The sequence below is a fragment of the Microplitis demolitor genome, chromosome 5 (assembly GCF_026212275.2).
Source record: "Microplitis demolitor isolate Queensland-Clemson2020A chromosome 5, iyMicDemo2.1a, whole genome shotgun sequence".
Lineage (NCBI taxonomy): Eukaryota > Metazoa > Arthropoda > Insecta > Hymenoptera > Braconidae > Microplitis > Microplitis demolitor.
In genome coordinates this window covers 15,591,592-15,612,224 of record NC_068549.1, presented here as the reverse complement: position 1 = coordinate 15,612,224, position 20,633 = coordinate 15,591,592, and the positions used below count along the sequence as shown (strand labels likewise).

The window sequence follows — 20,633 nt, the reverse complement described above, 5'->3', positions numbered from 1 at the left end:
TAAATGGCTTAAGTGCTTTGACTCAAAATTAAGGGACTGAATAACATGTGTTCGTCATTCTGGACGTAACATAATATTTGAAAAAACTCCATCGGAAACAACTATTTATTTTGCACTACTCACCGTTGTTGGTAATAATCTTGCTGTCAATGCGATTCATGGTTTTATTACCAGTTTTTCGAGAAATTACTGTTGCAGATTTTGTTTAATTAATCGAAGTCAAATAAAAGACTTTTACGAAGTCGATGATTCTTTACTTAGGGCACAAAACCAGAATAATAATCGAATAAAAACCAAAAATTTTGATTCAGCAGGCATCAAAAGTCTAAGTTGCTTTAATGATTTGTTAGGATATAGCATTATAAATTCTATGCGTGTTGACGTGATGCATGACATACTCGAAGAAGTGTATCAATATGATTTAGGTAAAATATTAAATGCTTACATTTAAAAAAAAAAAGTTTTTACCCTAGAAAGACTTAATCATAGAGTACGAGGTTTTGATAATGGCCCAATCGAAAAATAATCATATTAAAAATGAATGTATCATTCTATCTTCATCTGAAATGTTATGTTTCGTACTCAATATAAATCTGATATTAGAAGATTTAGTTCACGAAAATGACGAAAACTGGTCACTAATTTGTAACAGGGTAATTTTCAACCTTGTCAAATTTGGCCCCTTTATTAATTGTTGTTAATAAGGGCGCCACTGGGAGATAAGACTCGGCCTTCCAGAATCGGAAATGTTAAGTTTAGAAAATTTTAGGGTCGTTGAATTTTATAAGAGTGAGATAGGATGAGGAATTAGATTTATTACACAATCTTTTATTAACATAATTAACAATTTTATTTATCACCACAATTTATACCCACCGGGTTTCGCTTTACTTATAATCATTTTATTACAAAGACGTCCACCGGACTGTATTACATTAAATATTTGGTCCCCTGGACCTTATAAAATTAAAATAATTAATTGGCCCCTGGCTGGATCCCCTGGATATATTTTTCAAAATCTTGTCCCCTGGACTTATTAATATAACTTGGCCACCGGCCTGATCCCCTGGATCTTAAATAAAATTTAGTCCCCTGGACTTTATATTAACAAAATAGGCAACTTGTCAGATCCCCTGAATCTAATTAATTCAAAATTTTTAATAAAAAATTCCCCTGGAATTATTTCCTATCACACACACACACACAGAAATTTAATTTTCTTAGAGTGTCTCACAAACATTTTAAATTTTCTTAATTTAGTTAAATTCAATTTTCTCTTTTATATAATCATTTATTCTAATTCACCAAATCTTACCTGTACAAATTTCCATCAAGTATTAGATTTCTTTCTCGAATAACTGACGCTATCTCTCTCGATTTCGTGTCTTTTGCTCTTCGTGTTAAGCTTTAGATTTCCTTTTAACAATTTTCGGACATCAACTTATTATTCTCAATTTTAATTAATTAAAATCTCAATCTTTTATCGCGATTTTCACAGCACTTGATTTTCAGTCTTGTAAGTTTTATTTTATTAATTTACCGATTAATTTATTATATAACAAGGACTAAATAACTATTATAATTTCTGGCCTCCTGCCGAGAAATTCTACTCCTTAATTTACAATTAATGATTAATAAATTCTGGCCTCGCTGCCGAGAATTATTTGACCAAACACGTGGTTAATTATTATTTTATTTCTTTACAATAAATTCTGGCTTCCCCCGCCGAGAATTTGCTCTATTCAAGACGCAAAGTTGTTAATACTTCTGATAACTTTATTCTCGATGTAAGTTAATTTAAAAATTCTGGCTTACCTGCCGAGAATTAATTTACGCACAGCACTTCGATATTAACATTAAACTTTACACTTATTTACCGGATGATACTGTTGGCGTCTCACTAGCTTCCCTTGGGCTTTCCTTGGTTTCCGGTCTTCTGAATAAGGCTCACGGCAGATGGACGTCCGTTAGGCTTGTCGGCTCGACCGACTCTCCCCGATTTTGCTGCTGTCCTGTTGTTATATATTTTCAGCTCGGCCATTTTCGAAAACTTCCGGAAAATGGTCTCCCCACTTAATTAATTTTGGGACAGAAGTCCGAGCTTCTTCAATTAGCGCACCCGGCGACAAGTCGAAAAACTCTAACGGGTACTTATTTGGGGTTTCGGTTCGGGTAACTGACCAGCCGTCGGAAACCACGATTTTCCTTGATGATAAATTAAATTTTACCCCGTTACAAATTATCTTGCTGAAAAAAATTGTTGACTTTACAACACCTAAAGCTTTTCATAAAAGTACTATAGCTTATTTTAAAATACTTGCTTCGAAGTATCTAAGAAAGTTTTTGGTACTGTTTCCAAGTTGTCTTAAATTTAAGCATCATGGACTCATTTATTATTTTTATTTATTTTTAAAATTTGGACCGATTGGAAATATGGAGTGCTTTATCAACGAAAGACTACACAGAAAAATAAAAATTGTAGCCTATAGTTCGATTAGTCGCGTTAATTTCTGTCACACAGTAGCTGTGAAGAGTCAATTAAAATTTAATAATTTACTCTGAAACTCAAATAATCGAACTAATTCTTTTACAACTGGACCAATATCCAAAATTATAAATCTTCAAGCTGTACCTAATTTTCAGTTATTCGCACCGTTCCTTTCTACTGGAATAACAAAGACGTCAAGTCCCTTATTTGTAAAACATAAGGGCCAAGAATTTATGAAAAGTACAGTATTAATGATGTCCTCCAAAAATAGACCATTATTCTATTATAATCATGTTTGGAATCTATTGAAAAATGAATTGTAGTCGTCACTGGTATTGAGCAATATTTTTTTGATGAACACAATCAAGGATATGAAGTTACTCTTGATCACAAGAGTTGATTTTGTTTATTTTATTCTGATTTAAAGTTTTGTACTTTTGTAAAATGTGTAGTAGGCGGAAATGGAAATAGTTATATACCAAAACGCTGGATATAATTAATATTATACTTCAAGTTAGGTATAATTTATTTTGTATGATCTATACGTCAATATTCTGATACACTAATCCAATTAAATAAAATAGATATAAATACATTAATTTAAAAAAAAAAAAAAAAAAAAAAAAAAAACTTATACACTAACGCAAAAAATTAAAGGAACAGAAAAATTTTATAAATTTTTTAGTAATTTTTGGAAGGCTGTAACTTTGTAAAAAATAATCGTATCGAGATTGAAAAAAAAGAATTTTATAGCTTGAAATCTCTAGTTTCGGTGCATTTTTATTAAAATTTATTAAATAGTCTGGTTATTACGCAAACATGAGAAATACCGCGAGACAAAAAATTTCTAAATTTTTTTATTTCCCAAGAGCCCACGGACCGTGGAAAAATTTTCTTAACAAAACCAAAGCATAGGTCATTTAGCAAATTTATTCAGCTTCAATTTGGATTTTTTTTAACCTTGTAGGACAATTTATCGCAGAGATATCAGCCTTCAAACAAAAAATGATCCTTTTGGCTTTGATCATCGATATTTCAGGTACCAATGATTGCAAAGTAAATTTAAGGGCAGCGTTAAAAACTTGAATAAATTCTCTAGAAGACTCGTTCATCGTTTTTTGAAAAAAAAATTTTTTTTTTATTTTTAACATCCTTTAGAAGTAAGTACAAAAAAATTACTTTTTTGGTTTTTTAGTAAATCAACCGCTACTCTGCAAATATCGATAAAAAAAATAATGCTGCCAAGGACTTTTTTTGCTTAAGGTACCCCCAATAACCCTATAAATTTTCAAATTAATTTGTCGAGCCGTTTTTTGGGGGTGATCGATCAAAGTTTTGCTAAACAATTATAGGAATAAGTTTTGTTCCTTTAATTGTGTAATCATAATCAAAATGAAAAAATAATTTTTTTCTTACTTTTCTTTTATTTTTGCAGTGGTAACTCAGTAAATGTGAGGAAAAGAGAAAAAAAACGAAAAATTTCCAAAAAATGTCAAAAAAAATCTAAGAATTCAATAAAATTGAAACTTGTTTTTTGGGGTCGAAAGTTTTTTTTTGACATTTTTTGGAAATTTTTCGTTTTTTTTCTCTTTCCCTCACATTTCCTGAGTTACCAATGCAAAAATGAAAGAAAAGTAAGAAAAAAATTATTTTTTCATTTTGATTATGATTACACAATTAAAGGAACAAAACTTATTCCTTTAATAGTTTAGCAAAACTTTGATCGATCACCCGTAAAAAACGGCTGGACAGATCAATTTGAAAATTTATAGGGTTATTGGGGGTACCTTAAGTAAAAAAAAATCCTTGGCAGCATTATTTTTTTTATTGATATTTGCAGAGTAGCGGTTGATTTTCTAAAAAACCAAAAAAAGTCATTTTTTTGTACTTACTTCTAAAGAATGTTAAAAATAAATAAATTTTTTTTTTATTTTTTTTTTTTTTTTTCAAAAAAAGATGATGAACGGGTCTTCTAGAGAATTTATTCAAGTTTTTAACGCCGCCCTCAAATTTACTTTGCAATCATGGGTACCTGAAATATCGATGATCATAGCCAAAAGGATCATTTTTTGTTTGAAGGCTGATATCTCTGCGATAAATTGTCCTACAAGGTTAAAAAAAAGCCAAATTGAAGCTGAATAAATTCGCTAAATGACCTATGCTTTGGTTTTGTTAAGAAAATTTTTCCACGATCCGTGGGCTCTTGGGAAAAAAAAAAATTTAGAAATTTTTCATCTCGCGGTATTTCTCATGTTTGCGTAATAACCAGACTATTTAATAAATTTTAATAAAAATGCACCGAAACTAGTGATTTCAATCTATAAAATTCTTTTTTTTAAATCTCGATACGATTATTTTTCACAAAGTTACAGCCTTCCAAAAATTATTAAAATTTTTCTGTTCCTTTAATTTTTTGCGTTAATTTATAATAAAAAAAAATTTTGCCTTCATTTGTGAATCATCAAGGTTTCTCAATTTAAGAATATTTTATTTTAAATTATAATAACTAATAAATATTTATTATTAAAATTTTAATTCAAATGATGTTCTTTTTATTTTTTGCAATAGTTTTAAATTCAATCAATGCAGTTTTGAAAAAAAAACATATATTTAATTCTTATATTTATTGATTCATTTATTCCTTTTTTTCATAATTCTATGGAATTTTACCTTTTTAAGCTTTTATAAATTTAATTAAATTCGAAAAAAAGAGACAAAGTTTCCCTCGGAAATTCCTAAAATAGCAGAATTCATAATAAATAAAATACATAAGTGTCCAAATATTTGCTAAACTTAAAAATAATTATAACAACATTTATGCAATAATTCTTCTTATTTTTCTTTTCAAATTTCATCTCCTTATCCTTACAACGAGGACGAAATTTCAATTTCTTGTGTAGGACTGACAAAGATAGAGAAAGAGTAGTGAGAAAAGAGTGGGAGAACCTCTGCGTGAATCCAAGAGAAAACTTACTTGGCTTAAGCCCGCAAGACTCGTGGTTCGAGATTTGTATTTTAGTTGAAGTTATCATTTTTTATTGATCCAAAACATCGCATTACTTTATTTATTATTGTAACTTCCTTATGCTGAACATTTATATTTTTTGGTTAAAGTAATAAATATATTACAGTAAGGAACAATATTTATTAAATCAAGAAACTTAAATTATTTAACTAAATAACTCAATTGTTGAATCAATCTTTGAAGATTTATTGAGTCAAAAATATTTTTTCTTTTTTCAAGATTGAAAATCCAAAGAATTTTTTTACTTCCCTCAAGAAAATCTCAATTTCCATTCTATGTCCTCAAAAGTTTCTTGGCTCAAGAAACATTACTTTGAGCCAAATAATTTTATTTTCTGTGTAGTTTTAAACATAAATATGATACGAAAGATACAATGTTTCTTCAATGATTCAGCAGTCCCTGAGTCGAAATTAAAAAAATAATTTGAGCCTCTAAGTCTTGCTGAAAGGCAAGGAGGGCTAAAATTATTGTTTTAGACTATGATGACCTATACATCAGAACCATAATTTCGGCCTAAACTTGGTACTTTTGTTCGCTTTTACCATGTTTAGGTTGAAATTATTGTTCTAAAACCATAAAATCAGCCTAAATTTGTACCGTCAGGAAGATTTTTATTAGTTGATGCGAAATAGGTAAGGGAAAGGTGAAGAAATTCAAATCAAAATGGCTGCTGGGGGCGGGAAAAAATTGAAAATAAAAAAATCATTCTTTTTAATAATTTATTAAAATTTTCAGGAATTAGAGTAGAAAGCTACTCAAATCATTAATTCACTAATGTAATTTTTTGTTTATTACTTTCATTAATTTTCATTCAAATTTCTGAGAATTCTCACTATGGTTGTAATTATTGGAGATAATAATAAATAAAAAATTCTATAAAATTTAATGGTTCAAATATTTATTCAATTACGTATTTTTTATTAAAAATCATTTATAATGTACTCATATTTTTTACGTAAAATTTATTTCTCATTTGTTAAAACGAATTTCAAGAAGAATCATAAAGTTCTTTTTTGTGACAGATACTTGAAATCTACGACATTTAGCGCCTATAGCCGGCAGATAAAAATATCAGATAAGATACAGCTGAAAAAAAAGATACGTAATCGTTCTAAAAGTGACGTCATCATCGGATCAAAAAATATTTTTTGGTTACATGTGCGATAGCAAACGACCAAAAAATACCGAAGTAACTTAACGAGCCATCTGGTGACAAAATTTATCATCATTTAAATTCGTCCACTTACCGACTTCTCTCTAATTTTTACTTTTAATTTCACTCGCGTCTTAAACACGATCGCACTCGATAGATGAACTACTATTTTGTGTCAATGATTGAACACTTTTTTTGTATAATTTTAAAAGAATTAATATACAAAAGTGTTAAATTAATATAAAAAGTGTTAAAAAGTCTAAGAATGGACTTAGAAAATTTTTTTGACTGTGATATGTCTATGTTCTATCAATTAAAACTGTAAAATTGACCTACTTATTCTCACGGTAGGCTATAGAATAAAAAAAAAATTGTTTTGTGAGCAACGGTAGGCTCTGGAGGTTCAAAATACTGTTCTAAAACTCTAATTTTTGACTCTATACTTTATTCTAGGACATTGAGGATCAAAATATTGTTTTACATTCAGCGGTAAACACAACAACAAAGGAAATGAGGCTTTTAAGGCTCAAAATATTATTTTAATTTCGACTCGGGTTGATCGAGTAATAGTACATGACAACTTTTAGTGAGTGACTATGGATACACTCAAAGACCTTATTTAAAAAATTAATAATAATTAACTATCAACATTATTCTTCAAATTATAATTTTATTCTAATGCTCGAAACTTTAGAAAACAAATATAAAAAAAATATGGTTTTTCATTTTATTTATTATTTATATTGAGTAATTTATCCTCACTCTAATGAAAAGTGAGCGGGTATAGGGGCATTTACCTTATGGTAGATAATTTGAAAAATTTTTATTTATAAATTCAGTTTAACTACTTTGCAATCTTTTTCAAAAGAAGTCGCTCTAACTTCTCAAGAATAGTTAATGATAGGTGTGAAAGAATGGTTAATTCGAGTGTCCTTGATGGTTTTCAAAGATTCAAACCATTTATTCAATTTTTTTATGTTTTTGAATATCAGCATCAGATACCCATATTACTCTGAAAATATAGGGCATTATTCACATTATGCATGACTATGAGTTATGATTTTATTCATGTATAATGTATACAGAGTAAAATCATAACTCATAGTCATGCATAATGTGAATTACGATTTTATTCGTGTATAAGGTATACAGAGTAAAATCATAACTCATAGTCATTCATAATGTGGATAATACTCTATATTTTCAGATGGGTATCTGATGCTGATATTCAAAAACATAACAAAAATTGAATAAATGATTTGAATCTTCGAAAACCATCAAGGACACTCGAAATAACCATTCTTTTACACCTATCATTGACAATTCTTGAGAAGTAAGAGTGACTTCTTTTGAAAAAAATTTGTAAAATAGTTGAACTGAATTTATAAATACAAATTTTTTAAATTTTCTACAATAGTCATTTCGTTTATATTTTTTTGTACTTCTGCGTAACATTAGAACATAAAATTTCAATAACTATTGAATATGTACCTGGGCGTGAACGCCATACTGTATCGTATCGAAGATTTTTATACGTTGTAAAATTGTATACATAGATGATTCGACCATTGCAGGAATAGTAACATTGGCAATAGTCAAGCCCTTACTGTGTTGTCGTATCGACAGTGCTTCTAGCAGATAAACCTAGTCTAACAACATCTATATAGTTTTGGCGGTAATACGATAGTATACATTGATTGACACGCCAAACATTATGGCGGGAAAAACTAGTAGCATTGTGCTCTCGGCTTCGTAGTATGGGTCTCAGGGTCATGCTGTTTCACTATGCCTGCTATGCATTCGTGTAAGCAATACAATAGCTCCAGTACTATACAGTATAGTAAATAACGCCATACTTCTGGGATTCGTTACAATAATGTCTTTGAATACTTTACAAGATATTTTAGTATCTGTCTTGAGACGATACCAGCATGGTGTTGAACGCCATGCATTTCTTACTGTGCAGCATATGCATTGATTTAGGTGATGACATTTTGCCACAAACCGTGGACTCTTCGATAAAAAAAAATGGAAAGTTTTTGTCTCACGATATTTCTCATGTTTGCGCCATAGCCATAGCTTTCAGAATTTTCGATCGAAATACATTGAAATGAGAGATTTCAAGCTATAAAATGCTTTTTTTAAATCTCGATACGATTATTTTTCACGAAGTTATAGCTTTGCATAAATCACGAAAAACTTCTAAAATTTTTCCATTCCTTACATTTTTGGCATTAGGGTATTTCCATTATAATATTATTGCTGTATTCGGATTACTTCTTATATATATTCCTTGCTTATTCTCGATTAATAATATATCTATTCTATATATACTTGAAATCTATTTAAAACAACAGAAAGCATAATAATATGAATATATTTTTTTTATATCTAAAATACATCAAATATCTATCTTCAATGAATATAGTTTTATATTCTTCATATATTATTCTAGTATTTTTTGTATTTTTTATATATATTCCAAAATATATTCTGTTTATATTCACAATATATACCGTTTCCATGAGGGTAGATGCATCGAATCACACTATAATAATTTTTCCTCGAGTACGAAAGATAAACATAAAATCAATACAAGTAAAATACCTTTTTTTGATCTTTCACAAAGTCTGTGAATTCCGCTGTCTTTCGCTTTACTTTTTCCAAATTTATTTTGTCTTCTGATTTATCCCAAGGACCGTAATTTCCTCTCGTAGTAGACTCTAATATAATTTGCCGTCTCCTCTTTGATTCACCATTGCCGATGGGATCTGTTTCTTTTTGTGGACCAAGTTCAACAATGGTCTGGAAATCCGCATGTTCACCTAGTCGAAATCCAAGACCAATCCGTGAGTCCGTTCCTGTATTTAATTATAAATTACTTTATCTTCAATTCAGTCAATAAATGTTGACGGTGAAAGTTTCTCAGTTTTTATGAGGTAAAATTATGTAAACGAACAATATATATACTTGCCTTTTTTAATAGGTGGTATGTTAGAAAATATAAGTGAAAGAATTGATGGTAACTCTTCAGGTATTATAAGTCCGGTAACTTCTAAAACGATTATAAAATTATATCAATACTATCATTTAAAAACTAGAAACATGTAGGTCAAATAAAAAATTTTGAACTCAAATCTTTTACTGACTCAAGTATTAAAGTGAGATGCGTACACGCTTGCAGTGTAATAAGGTGAAGGTTGATTACAATTACAAAACTCACCAGTACTAGTAAACATAAAAATGCTCAACAAAAAAAAAAAAATTCCCATTCTGTAGAGTATATTTGTATTATAATTTAACACATTCTCATTCATGAACAAATGACAGAAAATAACTGATAAGTGCGTAAATCACAGTGAATAATTTCTTACAGAAGAACGAAAATTGTAATATCTTTCACGACGATCAGTTATCGACTACTAGTAGTTGTGTTATTCAATTCACTGTGCATACGTAAGCGTGTGGTGAAAACAAATTTTTAAGTGAAAGGTAACGAATCGAGAATCGAGGTCAATGTGCTCAAGAGTCCACCGTACACTATGTGTAACTCTCTCTTGTTTAATTATATGCAGAAAAAAATAATTAAGATGTAAAGAAATCTACGGACTGCACTCTATTCTAAACACAATTTTGAAAAAATAAAATCTAATTGAAATTGAAGAGATCAGTAAATTAATGTCCTATAAGAAATAACATATTGAATCACCAAAATCCAAAAATTTCACCGTAAATCTGATTTTTGAATTTAAGAGAAAAACTTTGAAAAAATACGATATCTGAAATGATTTTAAATAATTTCAATCAATTTTACTATATCTATGAAGGTTAACAAAATCTCAACTTCGAAAAATCTGCATCTACTATGTCGAGGAAATCGCAGATAGATATATCTAGAAAGCTGTTTTGTCAAATACATTATCGGTAATCATTCCTGTCGAGTAGTACAGCATCCAGGAAAAAAAAATCTCTAAAAATAAAAATTTTTATTAGTGGTTTTCTACAAGTGTAAACATATGAAATTAATAATCTGCCACAAAAAAAATAACTATTTAACAATGAATGTATATCAATTGAGTAGCGTTTAACATTATTTTAAATTCTATTTATAAATATTTAAGTATATTTTTTCATTTACTTTCAATCTTTCTATGATGATTCATGACCATAAGCCGACCTTTTACTGTGCTTACATTTCTATTTTCTGCACTGTTGCCTAAAATTAGAAGGAACCCTTGGGTTTTTTCTCGCTTAAAAAGCGTCTATTTTAATCCCCAATGAAACAATTTCGATATTTCTACTTCAAACTTTCTCAATTTTAAATAACATTTTGAGAACATCTGTTACTTTTTCTATTCTACGAATATTTTTGTGCAATCTTTAAGATCCTCCTTCATACTACCATAATAATACACGACCAATACTTTTTACTTAAACAGTAACAAGCACATCTCTTCTTCCCTTTCCTATCTTAATTGAGTACGCTGAAAATTAATTTCGAAAACTTAAGTGAAAAATCGAAACACTTCAAAATGAGAACTGTAAGTCACCGGTCTTCGACTATCCATTGATCTATCTGTCTGTATCCACCAATCTATATCTATATATTTTATCCATCCATATCCCATACAGGAGCTGCCAGAGTTGGATAGAGGGGCCATGCCTGGCCCAACGTTGGGAAACCCAACTTAGGCTTACCTATATTGGTCCATGTCTGGGCCATGACTGGGTACTCAACCTTGGCCATGCCTATGGTTACCCATCCTTTGGCCAAGACTGGCAGACCCAAGTTTGGTCATTCAACGGCAAGCCAAAACTGGCCCAAGCATGGGTAATCTAGCCTTGGCCATTCTTATGATTAGCCATTCTTGGGCCAGACCTGGCTAACCCAGGTTCGGCTATTCAATGTTAATACTTTTTTCAACTTAAATAATGATAAGATATAGGTGACACATTGGTGACTTCAAACAACTTTCGAAAACTAATTTACTTTTTTAATGATTTCAGTTAAATAAGGCAGCTAACATTTAATTTACGAAAAGTAATCTACAGTTTTATTAAATTATTGAATTATCACTTTTAAGAATAATAGTATCAGTTTCAATCATTACATATAAGGTTAAAAATCAAATAAATCAAATTAAATTAAATTAAAAACGAAAATGTTAGTTTTTAAATTTTTCGATGTTTTTAGATTGAAAAAAAAAATAAACAATTTAAATAACTGATTTATCGAATTTTTGAAACACCGGGAAAAAATAATCGATTATAATACGAGAAACATTGATGTTCGATTAATCGAATTTTTAGCTGAGTCTAGTAAGATAACCTGCAACAATAGACGGATATTGTTTATTTACATTCCTCCCGTATTTTTTAATATCGTCACATAACGATGACTGATTCTTATCTTCGCGTTAAAAGGTGGCGTGCATTAAATAAAATTAAAACAGTTGTGAATAAACAAAGTTTACGCAATGAAATTTTTAACGACTGTGTGAGTGAAAATAATAATCCCAGTGATACAGAACCAGGTAATTTAGAAACGTTGAAAAGTGATTTTGACTGTGGTAATAATAGTGATTCTGATGATAATAATAATAATAGTGATTCTGAGAGTAATAATAATAGTGATTCTGATAATAATAATAATAATAATAATAATAATAATAATAATAATAATAATAATAATAATAATAATAGTGATTTTGATAGTAGCAGTAATTCTATTGGAAATAACGATAATGATAATCGACTTTCAGATCAGGCTTCAAATAGTTCCTCACAATATAATAATGAAGAAGTTAAAACAAAACAGACATTGAGTGATAAACTTCGTTGTTGGACATTAGACAATTTAAATATATTAACGTTGAACGTGGTGACACAGTTTTTAACAATACTACGAGAGGAAGGACATGAGGAATTGCCGAAAACTTCTCAACAATTACTAAAAACCAAGCACTGTCGTCCAATGAAATCAGTTTTGAGCAAGCGAGAAACAGCTGGAAGTTATATTTATATTGGAATAAAAAATGTATTACAACAAATAATATCTCCAGATATTTATACTGAAAAAACTATATCAGTTCAGCTCCACATTGATGGATTTTCAACATACAGTAGCTCATCAATTCAAGTATGGCCTATTATATTAAAAGTTTATAACCGTAATTACGAAAGTACACCTGTGACGGTTGCATTATACTGTGGTGACTTCAAGCCTTACTCTGCTAAAGATTATCTAAAGGACCTCGTCAAAGAAGCAAATGAATACATATCGAATGGACTCGTTTTAAATGAAATTAAATATTTATTTAAAATATTTTGTGTCGTTGCAGATTCGCCTGCGAGAGCTTTTATTAAAGCCATAAAGAATCCCGGTGGTTTTTTCGCATGTGAACGGTGTAGTGTAGAAGATACTACTAAAAATCGTAAGCGTGTCTATCCCAACATGAACTGTGATTTACGAACAAAAGAATCATTCAAGTATAAACATCAATCAGAGCATCATATAAAGAATACCAAGACTAAACTAACAAAATTAAAAGAGTTTGATCCAGTTAATGACGTTGCTTTAGATTCAATGCATTTACTCTATCTCAGGGTGATGAAAAATTTACTTGAAAAATTATTAGTTGTGAAGAAACATCAAGCTCGATTAAAAAAACCTAAGGTCGAAATTTTGAGGAAGACTATGCAATCCATATCATCTGACATTCCGGTTGAGTTTAACGAAAACTTTATGATATTTATCAGGTTTCTAAATGGAAAGCCACCCAATTTCGGTTTTTCTTACTGTACATCGGCCCTCTGGTTCTTAAAAATGTTTTGTCTGAAAACAAATATCGGCATTTTTCATTATTATATGTTGCTTGCAGGATTTTAAATGACAATTCGAATGCAGTGAGATACGCTAAATACGCTCAAGATCAGCTGAGACTTTTTTTTAGTTTATTGCCATCAGAATATGGCGAAGATGCTCAAGTATTAAATATGCATAATTTAATACACATTGCAGATGATGTTCGTCACTTTCAAGTTCCTCTGAGTGAAATATCTGCATTTTGGGGTGAAAATTATATAAGTTTATTTAAGCATTTAATAAAATCACCATAAAAACCACTGACTCAAATTGCAAACTGACTGCATGAGTTACAGTCTGCTGATCATGTAAAAATAAAAAAGAAAAACACGTTATGTAAGTGCATTTATGGATCTGTTATAAATTCAATTGAATACAATCAAAACCATCATATCAAGATTGAAAAAGTTAAATTATATGGTATCACTCTGACTCATAAGCATCCGGACAATATAGTGCAATTGAAAAATAATAAAATATTTGTGATTAACAGTATACTAAATATGAACAAAAATTACGTCACACAAGAAAATATAAATAATTTATATATATACGGCATAGTAGAAGAAAGAACAAGAGAAGTGTTCAATTTTCCAACTTCATCTGTTGATGTCGGTTTGTTATAAATAATTTCTTGGAATGAACAAAAAATTTTGTTAAAAATCAATAGTGTTAAACGTAAATGTGTACTCTTAAACATAAATGATTCTCAATTTGTTATATCTTTACTACATATTTAAATTCATTTGCAAAATAATGCGTAAAAAATTTTTGATATACATAACATATTTCAAAATTTTATATAATTATTAGAAACTTTATGTTGTCTTGAAATTTTATGTCATTTTACAGATTCAATCAATTAAAAAAATTTTTTTTTTTTTATTATAAATTAATTGTCAATTTTTTATTTAAAAGTTTTAATTAATTTTATTTTAAAATACTAAATTAAATTTAAAAAAATTTTATCTCATTGTATTTTACGTTGACAAGTTTATTTTTCTTTATTGTTATGATTATTTTTGAAATACTACTAGCCATAATATATGTAAGTATATACATATATATCGAGACAATAGGAGGTATTAGTCGCTAGACTCCTTAGAACTCGTGCGTTGCGCTAGTGTCAAATATCTATATATCGATAGCAGGTCTTGACTGGTCAATTTTTTTTACATGCAGTCAGTTCTTTGTTTCTAAGAGTCAGTTGTGCGTGCAGCGTCTTTCAGTATACATCTTCGGTCTTTTTCTCAACTATTGTGTGTTAATTTTAATTTTATTAGTAAAAATGTCAGATGATGGGAAAGAATATGCAATAGTTGAGTTCGATGAATGGATTAAAGATAAAAAAACGGTAGAAATAGTTCCGATTGGTTGGCTAACCGAAGACGAAGCGTTGTGTTACTGGCCGCCAAAAATTCAAGAAGAAAACGTGCAAAAATGGATTGAGACGAAATATGCACCAGATAAAACGTGGGAAACGTATCCTGTCAACGTCATTATCAAAGCTAGTAAGTATTGATGTACATCAACTGCTTTATTTTTAATATTTTTATTATCCCAATGTATTATCTTGTAGTTAACCTTTTAACTGTTTATCTCACTCAATTTTATTTTTAAAAAGTTTTTAATGATTTGAAGGTTGCCGAAGTCTAATAATTTTCAAATTTTTTTAGAAACGATAAATTTTCAAAAAAAAAAAAAAAAAATATTTTAAAAAATTGCACCTGTTCTTTTTTTTTATTTTTTACATGTGCATCTTTTTATTTTTTAAGTTTTATTGTAATTGATTTGTAAAAAATAATCCGAAAATTTTTAATTGTCTTCTAACTTCAAGATCATAAGTTTATTAGTGTGTGATTTATCATAAATTTTTTTTTTTTTTTTTTTTTCAAAGTCAAAGCTGTTTGACATCAGTGTCAGACTTATAGTTTACTATATTTTAAATCTTAATTTGTTTTCACAGACGTAATTGACTTTTATTCTTAAAATTAAAGAAATTAATTAAACTCAGTGTTGTTGATAGGGATATGAGGGATGATCGTGTTTTTATTATAAAATATAGTAGTCTCAACGAAAACGTCGTCCTGAAATGGATAGTGGGGGTATAGGAAATACATGCTAAATTGTGGTAGTGGAGCGACGACTTTTTGATAAGGAAGACTATACATCTGTAACGTAGTTTATTGTCATTTCAGGAGATTATGATCAAGGGATACGTAGATTGAAGAGATCCTTTAAAAAAAAGAATGTTGACAGCACCGAGGACGACTCACAATCTCAGAATGACCATCAACCTATTATGATGAACGCTACGAGAGTGGCTCAGATATTAGCTAAGCCACATCCTTTGAGAACTACAAAAAATCAGCTAGACCACAGTCAATCTATAGATTACATAGAATCTGAATTTAAACTACCTAAAATTGATGAATTTGCTCATAATGAGAATAATAATTTAACTCAGATTGGTTTGGATATTGACTCTGCTGAGAAGGTGCCAGAATCACTGTCGGTGGAACCCAAAGGTATTTTATTATTATTTTATTAATTAGATGTAATTTTATTAGTGAAATATGATACATGTATATAGAATTCCGTGTGATAAATATTAATTTACATTAGATAAATATAGTAATAATAATAAAAATAATTATCACTATTATTTCATTACTATTGTTGTATTTATTTCATGCTTGTACATAGTACTTGAGCGTAATTATATATAAATGTACATTGCATGAGGTACTTAGAGGATTGATGATGGTCAAAAGCCTGATTGAAAATACAAAAGTAAAAATTAATCTCTGCATCATTAGATTTGTTTTTTAATTTTAGGTAATAACATCATCATAATTAATTATTGTACAATTTCTAGGAATCAATAATTACAACGATCTCGCAAAGTATCTGCAACATGTAATTCACACTGAAATGTAAAGCGTTAAAAAAAGTCTTAATTATCATATGGGACAAAAGTTTCAGAAAGTTATGGAAGTTGTTCAATACTCAGCCGATCCACCAGGAAAGCATCAAGCATGGAAGAACATCGGCAAAGATTTGCCTTTTGATGATACTGAAAAATTTATAGCCTTCGATGAATCATTGAAAAATAATGAGGAGAAAAAAAAGCACTGGTATTTACAAATTATTCAAATATTACTTACGAATTATTTAATTATTATTTACAAGTGATTTAAATATTATTAAATTATCTACCTATTATGACACAGATTGACATCTTTTTCATGGTCTCGGCCGGATGTAATAAATGTGAAGATGATGTCTATAAGATAATGGGGAAAATCATCAAAAAAGAAGTACAATTGTAGTACAGCGGAGCTGGTAAAGTAATAAAAGGTCTCAGAAAAAAAAGTTTCAAAGAAACTGAGACTTTCAATGCTCTGGAAAGTAAGTTTATGCTTTACTTAAATATTAATTATGATTTTACTACAATGATTATTGTTTCAGGATTCTTGACGGCTAAATATCATGCCTCTAAAGAAAAACCAAAAGTACTGACTGCGGTGAGTACTTTTTTATCGGGGGCAAGAGACAGAGACGGTGGTCGAGCTCAGCGAAATAAAAATATAGAAATTTTGGAACAATGAAGCAACGATAAAAAAAAACTTATAAAAATACAGATCATTATAATTTAAAAAATAATATATACTCATGATTATTTTGCTTCAGTCTTATATTAATTAATAACAAAAAAAAAAATTTAACGTAAGTGTAAGCATATAATTATGTATTTTGTTATTTAATTTAAAAAATAACATGTACTTGCAATTATTTTGTTACCATCTTATAATAATTAATAACAAAACAAATTTAACGTAAGTGTAAGCATATAATTATGTATTTAATTATTTAATTTAAAAAATAACATGTACTTGAAATTATTTTGTTACCATCTTATAATAATTAATAAAAAAAGAAATTTAAGCATATATTAATGTATTTAATTATTTAATTAATGGCTAATCCTTGGTAATTAAGTTCGGGCCAGGCCTGGTAACTAAGCATGGGCCAGGTCTGGCAACCAGGCTTGGCCCGAGATTATCATTCCAGACTTTTGCCAAGACTGGGCCAAGACTGGCTTACAAGCCTGGCCCAATGTTTTACATAGTTGGGCCAAGTCTGGGCCCGTGGTACTTTCCTCTCTGGGATATACAATCGGGGAAATTAATTTGAGTCGGTTTTAGTCGGTTTTTACGTTAGAATTTATTTAGAAACCAACTCAAATTAATGTCCCCGATTGTATGTATCAAAAAACGAGTATATCAATTAGTTAAATCCATTAACGTGTTATCAATAAGTTCAATTGTAACAATTTATAATTATGTTACGTCCCAGCCTGCTCTTCAGATGTCTCTAACTAATTTTAAATACTAATTATTAAGAGACCGATCTGAGACCTAACTAATTAATTAAGATGTATATTGATAATTCAACAAGTGACATAATTAATAAGTCACCCTATATTATAGAACATAATATAATATAATAATATAACTTAATGTAATAATAAAAAATAATAGAATATAAAATAGTATAATATTATTTAGAATATTTAAAACATATTGATAAAGTTATTTTTCTCTTAATATTTATGTACAAATAAACGCTGACGCCTCGAGTAAATCCTCGAGACGTGCAGCTGCTCAAATATCTACATTGTTTAAAGATAATTTATGCTCATAGATAAGTGACTCATTTGTTAATAATAAAAACGGAGAAAACGTGAGAACAGAGCATGGATCATTTGAGAATATGGACTATCTCGACCCATCCCTCTATATTGAACGATGCGCGGGCCTAATGCCCAAGCGCCTTGTATTGATAAGAAACTTACTCTAGTTTTTCTTGATCAAGAGAAAATCAGTCTGAAATACAGAATCATAGAGAACAGTCAGGCTCAATATTAAAAACTCAACTTCGTTCTCACCATTTTGAAGTTATTATTAAGAGTACATTAACAAATTTATAAATTGATTCAACTGTACATTTTCACATCATTCAAAGTTATTCTTTTACAATTGAATAAATCAGATTCAGATATATATATAAGATAATATATTATATTCAAACAACCAGTTTATTTCAACCACCAAATGGTGGCTGTTCAACCCATACTTAATTATTATTTATAATTATATGTAAGTTCTTATTACGTCCAATTTGAAACGAATTCAATAAAAAATTATAAATATGTATTGCAAAATAAAAATGCCACCTGGCAGCCAGACTGGTATATTTATCGGAAATTTTCAGCATCTCCCTGACTTCGGTAGCGCGCTTAGTTTAAAACAAAGGCGGCCCTTTTCCATTTTCTACTAAGGCTGAAGCCAATTTTTGACGGTCAGGTTTTCAATCCAAGGTTCTTATATAATCTGCAATTTAAAATTATTAGTAAACTTATATATTTATATATACATGTACGACCAATACTAATTTAATTCCGTATTACTAAAATCTCGGATTGACAAACAAGCTTTAAGTGAGCGTGGTTATATCTACATTAGACTATGTCAAAATAAGTTTTTTTTTTCAATTGGACGTATCTTAAAATTTTCTTCAATATGAAAAAAAAAATTCTCCTAAAGTTTGAGCTCGATATCTCAAAAATTGAGCTGGCGCAAAGAGGGATCTCCTTTCCCATTTAAATGACATTGTAAAATTTTTTTTTTTATTTTAAAAATAACTACACGAAAATTTTTTTTTTTAATTTTGCTCTCGACTATCTTATAGGAAATTTAATTCTCTACTAAATTGTCTATTCCCATTTTTTTTTCTAAACTCAACAGAAACGAAGTTACACAGGACCGAATAGAAGGCAAAAAATAATCGATTAATAAATAACAGAAAAAATAGTATATTACATACCTAGGCCAGTAAAATAAGAAAAGTCTCAGAGCACATGTAATTGTTGGCCGAGGTGAAGCCGAGGCTGACAAACATGTGGTCTGAGGCTTTCCTTTTTACTGGCCAAGGTGCGTATATTATTTTTCTGCTCGACGAAGCCGGAAAGTTGCAACTTCGTTCAGAGCAGCGGCCCGAAAGTTGCCACTTTCCGGCCGGAGGGCAGAAAATGTATTATTTTAACTTATCAATTAATAAACTCAATTCACTTCATTATTCTTAAAAAATTTTCGAATTTGACATTGTTTCGAATTAACAACAAAACAAAATTTACAATAAAACAGAAATTATTTATAATTAAAATTAACTTCTGTTTTAATTATAATTATAATTCATTTCTGTTTTATTGTAAATATTGTTTTATTGTTTATTCGAAACAATATTGAATTCGAAAATTTTTGATGAATAATGAAGTGAATTGAGTTAATTAATTGATAAGTTTAAATAATAAATTTTTTTCTGTTATTAATTCATTAATTATTTTTTTCCTCCTATTCGGCCTTCTGTAACTTCGTTTCTGTTCAGCTTAGAAAAAAAATGAACATGGACAATTTTGTAGAAAATTAAATTTCCTATAAGATAGTCAAAAGCAAAATTAAAAAAAAATTTCTTTGTGTAGTTATTTGAAAAATAAAAAAAAAAATCTGGGCGTTGGTTGGCCCTGCGGGCCAGCCCCGAAACTTCCCGCTGTTTTCAACCTCAAGGAGCTTGAAAATATTAGTGTGGACATATTTTTAAGCTCTTCGGGCTCGAAAATGCTATCACATGTAATTGATTTTTCTGATCTTTTCAAGCTCTAACAAGTTACGTTTTATGTTGAAGTTTAAAAATTTAAGAATCTAAAATGATGAATGAAAAAGCGCTTTTTAAAATTTAATTCCTGATCATTTTCAATAAAATAAGTGTATTGAGGCATAAATCAACGTCAGGGATGAAAATCAAGATTTAAATAAGTTTTGACTCATGTAAGAAAAAATAAAATATGAAATATTCGAGAAAAATATTAAAAACTTCGATTTTTCAATTTTATTGTTGATAATATGATTTAAACTAAAAAACAAGTTAGATGACATTATATAATGATCGAAAGAAACCATAAAGAGGAAGAGTTGGTATGATTTTAGACACATTTTGGTACATTATATTATGATTTATCCGGAACAAATTTCAAATGTTA

General features: G+C 29.1%; 3 protein-coding genes across 4 annotated transcripts in view; 1 reads left to right on the top strand and 2 right to left on the bottom strand.

The window, feature by feature from the left end:
- Positions 1-10,137, bottom strand: part of LOC103574932 (uncharacterized) — a 58,225-nt gene extending 48,088 nt beyond the window's left edge. Inside the window, exons 1-3 of one of the 2 annotated variants that reach the window (XM_008554500.3) lie at positions 9,890-10,137; positions 9,641-9,718; positions 9,274-9,527 (exon numbers count right to left, since the gene is read on the bottom strand). In XM_008554500.3, the coding sequence (XP_008552722.1) occupies positions 9,274-9,527; positions 9,641-9,718; positions 9,890-9,983 (426 nt within the window). In that variant the 5' untranslated portion in view covers positions 9,984-10,137. Of the gene's footprint in view, positions 1-9,273; positions 9,528-9,640; positions 9,722-9,889 lie in introns of both variants that reach the window. The other variant, XM_008554499.1, reaches the window with a different exon arrangement.
- Positions 10,138-14,657: 4,520 nt separating this feature from the next.
- On the top strand, positions 14,658-17,191 carry LOC103574929 (uncharacterized). The gene is made up of 5 exons (XM_008554497.3): positions 14,658-15,042; positions 15,730-16,059; positions 16,410-16,668; positions 16,765-16,942; positions 17,003-17,191. The coding sequence occupies exons 1-3, from the start codon at positions 14,820-14,822 to the stop codon at positions 16,469-16,471; spliced, it is 615 nt and encodes a 204-aa protein (XP_008552719.1). The 5' UTR covers positions 14,658-14,819; the 3' UTR covers positions 16,472-16,668; positions 16,765-16,942; positions 17,003-17,191.
- A 1,419-nt stretch (positions 17,192-18,610) lies between these two features.
- LOC103580419 (synaptotagmin-5) overlaps positions 18,611-20,633 on the bottom strand; it is a 99,640-nt gene continuing 97,617 nt past the window's right edge. The window contains exon 10 of the mRNA XM_053739221.1: positions 18,611-18,927. Within this exon, the coding sequence (XP_053595196.1) occupies positions 18,919-18,927 (9 nt within the window). The 3' untranslated portion in view covers positions 18,611-18,918. The remainder of the gene's footprint in view (positions 18,928-20,633) is intronic.

What these genes read in the sequence shown, in the direction of transcription:
- LOC103574929 (XM_008554497.3), top strand. Translation starts at nt 14,820, where the DNA reads ATGTCAGATGATGGGAAAGAATATGCAATAGTTGAGTTCGATGAATGG. An exon ending in CAACGTCATTATCAAAGCTA is followed by an intron (nt 15,043 to 15,729) that starts GTAAGTATTGAT and finishes TTGTCATTTCAG; the next exon opens with GAGATTATGATCAAGGGATA. An exon ending in ACTGTCGGTGGAACCCAAAG is followed by an intron (nt 16,060 to 16,409) that starts GTATTTTATTAT and finishes TACAATTTCTAG; the next exon opens with GAATCAATAATTACAACGAT.